At 41.1% G+C, this 6,000-nt stretch overlaps 1 protein-coding gene across 3 annotated transcripts in view; it reads right to left on the bottom strand.

Moving 5' to 3' along the window:
- Positions 1-1,666: 1,666 nt before the first annotated feature.
- KTN1 (kinectin 1) overlaps positions 1,667-6,000 on the bottom strand; it is a 3,101,875-nt gene continuing 3,097,541 nt past the window's right edge. For all 3 annotated transcript variants that reach the window (XM_069637667.1, XM_069637665.1, XM_069637666.1), the window contains one exon: positions 1,667-4,805. In XM_069637667.1, coding sequence (XP_069493768.1) covers positions 4,801-4,805 — 5 coding nt within the window. In that variant the 3' untranslated portion in view covers positions 1,667-4,800. The remainder of the gene's footprint in view (positions 4,806-6,000) is intronic.

The following is a 6,000-nucleotide window of genomic DNA, read 5'->3' as shown; positions in this document are numbered from 1 at the left end:
TCATCAACTAAAGAGGCAAGGACATTCAGTACGGATTAAGTTATGCAATCAACACCATTGAAAGGGTTAGAGCAAGATTCTTCTGAATTTTTACCTGTTTTGCCAATTGAATCTCAGCCAATGATTTATCCCTGTTGGAAAACACCAAAGCAATGTCAGAATTAACTGATAAAGACACAGACCCGTACTACAGTATGAGAAATGTGGAGGAAATAACCACTCCCCTTGAAGCAGAAAAAACGGAATTGCCTGACGAGTGGCTTTTGTGGGATCCAAAATATACAGTATTTTTCTGTTCCAGACTTGACATTTTTAAGATGCTGAAATACAACATACAAATATAACCCAAGGTAACAGTTGTAGCAAACCTATGAAATATTTTAAACGACAAGTAGTTGGAATAAACCTGACCATTTAAGAAATCTGTGAGGACAAATAATGCAGCCTTTCTTGGTCCACTGGGCCAATTCTTGGAAATGTTCCAGCTGTTCATTTACTAGGTTCTTGCACACTGTTCTTTAGTGTCTCCAGATTGACAAATATCTCAAGCTTTGTGGTGGCCCAGGTGACTGAATATACATCGTCGGTTACTTTTTTACCTGATGAGTCAGATGAATTTCCTCGCTCTCATGTTGATGGTAATCAGTGTTTTCTCTTCTTCTGCACCGAAGAGGAGGATGAATGGCAAAAACCACTTCTAAAATGGGACGTCTTGCTGTGCTTCTTGTGCTCTTCTCTTACTGGCCTCTCCCTCTGAAGCGGATTCTTTCTCAGGCACCCTGCACCTCTGCTCTGATGAAAAACCTCTGGACAGAATATTTTGTGATTTCACTGGTGGGGCAGCCTAGAGACACTTCTGGCACACATTAACAAATCGCCTTTGGGTTCATGGCCTAGCAGGAATCTCAGTCTGAGACATCTTAGGTAGAAGCGCCTGTACCATTTGAATTCAAGGCTTTAGCAGAACCAGAGTTGATTTTAACTAAGACAGAGTTCGCAAAAAATATCTGATGGGAAAAGAACGGTCCCGGAACAGCATGCTGAAAACAGGATCTGGAGGTCCTAGGCTATGGTGGGCCCTTTATATGAACTGGGAGCCATCAATTGCAGAGTCAAGGTGTCAACCATCAAAGATGGTAGGCGCTGAGGCACACCTCGACCCCTGCTAGTGTAAAAAAAGATTTCCAGTGCCAACTGTTGCTGCCTTTGAAGTATCTAAAACGAGGAATCTGTGGGCGGACCCAATCCATTACAAATAGGATTAGAGTAGCAGGATTATATTAGAAAGAGCTGGGCATTTGGATGTATTTTAGATTACTTGCATATAATTACTGCACATACAAAAATTTAGAATCTGAAAATGCCGAAAATGTAACTGTTAATTTCACAGCAATTATATGTGGGGGTGGGTTAGGATAATATATTATGTGAGAGGGACTGGGGGCGGTCACCCCCTGCATAGAATTGTGCGTTAAAAAAAGCAAAAAAAACAACATTTTTGTATTTGGTATTTCCAATGCGCAGCAATCACAAAGATCCCTTACATATTAATGGTCTACTGGTGCCTCCAATCCAAAAGAACTCGACATAAAAAGTGAACATGAGAATATGCCATGCGTTACAACTTAAGTGTACTACAAAGTCAGCAAAAAAAGGAGACAGTGAATATTGAGCTTCCATTTATTTATTTCCCTATTACAAAAACTGATTAAATTATATAAACAAACAGGAGTGTTTATTTGAGGCTGAAATCAGAGGCAGTTTCTTAAAAATGAAGTAAAACAATTTACATGGGTAACATGATTAATTTATTTATTTCAATTTTTATAAAGTGCCACACGCCCAAGGGCCTCAGAGCGCACAATGAAACAAGGATAGACAACGAACAAGAAGAGATCTCAGGGGTAAGCAGGGGGAGTGGGTGGGGGGGAACTAGGAGGAAACCGGTAGTAACATTCAGTCAGGGTTCTGGTTGAAGAGTTTTTATTTCCTTTTTAAAAAGAGCCAGGCTTTCAGTCAGGCGTTTATGTCCTAGAAGAAGATTCCATAGAAAAGGAGCTTGGACATTGAAGGTGGTACCCCCAAAATGTACCAATTTATACCTGGGTTGGATGAATGTAGGACAGGCAGAGGAGTGAATCTCTACCTCCTACCTTGGGTTTTATTCTGTCAATAGGATAGATGAGACACATTTTTTTGGCATTTAAAGGACAAGGTCAAGATCTTATGGGTAATCCTACGTCTAACAGGTAACCAATGAAGTGACCTTCTTGCCTCTGAGATGTGGGCACATTTGGGTAAACCCTGTATAGCTCAGACCGCGTTGTTTGGTGCGACCTGCAGGGCTTGAATATTGGCTTGCAACGTACCTGCTAGGAGACTGTTTTAATAGTCGAGCCTACAGTTCACTAATGCAGTGGCAAACAAGGCACAATTGTTGATGGAGAGAAAGGGGCGAATATAATTAATTCACTTCGTGATCAGGCTGCTGGATGATCGGATAAAGGCGACGTGGGGACGCATAGATAGTTAGTCATCAAGGATGACTCCCAATGTCTTCTCCTACTTCAATACAGGGATAATGTTCAAAGCAATAGTGAAATTAGCATAGGCAGGATCTAATCTGCTCAAGCGGACCTTTGATGCCATAATTAAAACTCTGTTTTTTTTACAATTAATGGCAAGCGAGTTGGCAGCCATCTAGGCCTGGATGGCTTTATAGATGATGCTGATGTTAGCAGATTCCTGCTCAACTAGAGGACGACCTGGTTATCATCTGCGTAGTTGGTATACTAAGCCCCCAGTGCGTCCAGCATGTCAAGAAGTGGGCGAATATAGATGTTAAACAATGTTGGGGAAAGCAGGACCCCTGTGGAACGCCACACGTTTGAGAGATGGGGTCTGAACTTTCTTCCCCAACAGCCACTCTGACAGTATGGGGACCAAGAAATGAAAAGATCCACTGAGAAGCGAGTGGGGAGCAGCTGGCGACCTCCCTCAAGCGTGTTACCAGGAGTGAGTGGTCGACCAAATCAAAGGCTGCAGAGAGTTCCAAAAGCATCAGCAAGGCGGGGTGACCATTATCCACCATGCCTGCCAAGGTGGATTTAAGGTCCAGCATGGCAGTTTCCGTCCCGTGCTGAGCCCTGAACCCCAATTAGCATGTGCCGAGAATCCCACGCTCTTCAATATGTTTTTTGCAGCTGGAGATATGCCAGTTTATCCATGATCTTAAGGATAAACAGTACATTTGTGATGTGCAGATAGTTGCCTGGGACCTGTGGATCAAGACTAGGTTTTTTCAGCAGCGGTGTGATCCAGGCCTCCGTCAAAAGGGAGGTTAATGAGCCTGGTCATCCAGGGAACAAGAACTTCAATGGAGTCCTTAAAGACATCCATGGGGCAGGTGTCTGCTGGACAGGTGGTGGGTTTTAGGTCCCGAATAATTTCTTGCTCTTCAGTGTATTGTGAAAAGTGGAAGCATGGTATATTGCTAATGTCAGGGGGAAGGGCCTGTAAGGTAGTAGAGTCTTGTGCAGTGATAAGATTATTGATGGTCTCTCTAGGAGTCAAGATTTTTGCCAAGAAGCCGTCATGGATTGTCTGACACCAGGCAGAATCCTTGGTGAAAACATTAGAATGGGGTGGGTCCTGAAAGTCCTTCAGTACTTCGAAAAGCTCACTAACATTAGATCGGGCGTTGTTAAACTGATTATTGTAATAGGATGACTTGGAGGAAATAATTTCAGTCTTGTATTTCTTGACAGCCAATTTATACTGCAGTAGAGAATGGGGGTTGGTTTTTTTTCGCCAGGCCCTTTCGGACGCCCTTTTTGCTTATCGAGCAGAGATGGTGACGTCAGAAAACCAGGTATTGTAGTGCACCTCAGGCTTGATCATTTTTTGTTTCAACGAGGACAGATCAGAGATGGCTTGTTTTAAGGAAGTGGTAAGGTGGTCTACAACCGAGGAGGGCTTTGAGAAACTAGACAAAGGTTTAAGGTTCGAGACCAGATGAGTCGAAAGACTGTCATGTGTAACATTTTTAAAGTTACGGACAAGCTTGGTGATCCCAGGTAAAACTTTCTTTTTGGCTATAGGTTTCACGAGGTTAAGTGAGGTTCGAATCAGAAAATTGTCGGACCATACACAGGGTAATACCTGCACATGAGAGATCGGGAGATTTTGGGAAACCAACCAATCCAAGGTGTGCCCTCCTAGGTGGGTTGCAGCATCCACCCACAGTTTGAGTCCTAATGAGGAGAACGAATCAGAGAGGGCAAGGCCCTGTTTATCCAAGAGATCATTGGCCCAGTAATTAAAATCACCCAGAATGATGAACGGGTTTCTAGATTCGGTACTATGGATAGTTAAACTCCATAATTTGTTCTAGTGGCATGATTTTGGTAGGTCAAGCGCATTTAGCAAGGAGTTCTCGGAGGTTTTGATTTTCACACAGAGAAATTCAATGTCTAACATTATTGTCTTTACCAGCCTTCATTCATCTGAGCACATTTTCTTAAGCAAAATAAAAACACAAATGATTACAATTGTACTGTGTCTTCAGGAATGAAAAGATCTAATTATCCAAACTGAATTTTTATTAAAAAACTAAACCCTGAAGTCGATTACAGAGTTGTCACGTTTCTTTTTAAAATCAGTAGTTTAACAAGGATTAGAAAAGACAATGTTCAGTGTTTCTGACAAAGTAGAAAGTGTGGACACATAAATAAGGCTTTCATTTGGCAAAATATAATACAATGCCTTCCGAGTTCCTCAAATTAATTTCCGATTGTGTCTTCATTCTGCAACATAAATTGGAACATTCAATCAGCTTTATGTCTTTCAAAATAGTACACTGGTCTGAAAATTACAAAAATGAAACTTTGCAGCAAATTATTGGTCTTTAAAAATCAGATGTAGATTCACAATCTAACCTTTACTACTAATGTAAACTTAAAGCAAAATCCACACGTTTACTAAAAATATAACAAAACAAACAGCAAAAAAGCACAAAAGAAAACGTATTAGGTGTTATGTTTAACTCTCTGTGGGGGCTTCAAGTGTAATAAAGGATAAATGCTTTTCCTTTGATAACTTTCTTTCTTCTGATGAATACCATAGTCCTAAAAGATTCCTTGCATTTGAAACAACTCTAGGTGTAGTCAGGGATTAGAAATCTTTAAACGCACTACTGGGGGATTTTGAATGCAGCAAGCGTGACTCAATTATACCCAGGCATCACCTAGCTTCCTTTCAAACCAATTTCTTTTTGTAGAGGGGACAGTAAAAATAACATGAGTTAATCACATTCATACTCCCAGAGGGGTAGGCTCAATAAGAAATATGTGGGAGCTTTAACATATCCATTGGAGAAAAAAAATAATTATGTAGGCAAGTCATTTCTTGTTCTAATGCATCTATTCCTCACACAGAGTCGTCAATTTATGAAAACTCTAAAAGCAGTAACTCAACAGAAAGGCGTGAAGAGGTTATGAGGAATGATACCATTTGAAAACAAATTGATGAAACCAACGATAAACCAGATACAAGAGAAATTGAATGGTGGATTATGGTGATTACTTTGTATCTCAGGTAATTTCCCCAGCAGGCAGAGCACATTGTACCCCATGACCAAATGTAGCCACCGGGCAAATGTCCAGTGGAAGAGGAAGAAGCAGTCTCTCTCTGGTCAAATAAGTCCTTAAATAGTTTACAGAGGGCACACAATTCAGCTGCAGCATTAACCACCACCCTTTTGGCCGCTCTTTTGGTTGAAACCACCTCTTGGGGTGGCAGACAGTTTGTTCATCAGGCAGAGCTGATCTGGAACTCTTTTGCTCTAATTTCTGGTTAGTGAGATGTGTACAAACATTTACAAAGTAATTAAAGATACTCCCATCATATTAAATGTGTGCAATCATGTCGCAGAATTGCAGTACCAAGCAACCCTTTGGAAAAGTGTGTGCAATATAAGGTAAATGTTACTCACATGTCACA

The sequence above is a fragment of the Ambystoma mexicanum genome, chromosome 14, assembly GCF_040938575.1.
Source record: "Ambystoma mexicanum isolate Mex_15411 chromosome 14, UKY_AmexF1_1, whole genome shotgun sequence".
NCBI classification, from domain to species: domain Eukaryota; kingdom Metazoa; phylum Chordata; class Amphibia; order Caudata; family Ambystomatidae; genus Ambystoma; species Ambystoma mexicanum.
The sequence above is the reverse complement of the archived record's forward strand: the minus strand, read 5'-3'. Positions and strand labels throughout refer to the sequence as shown.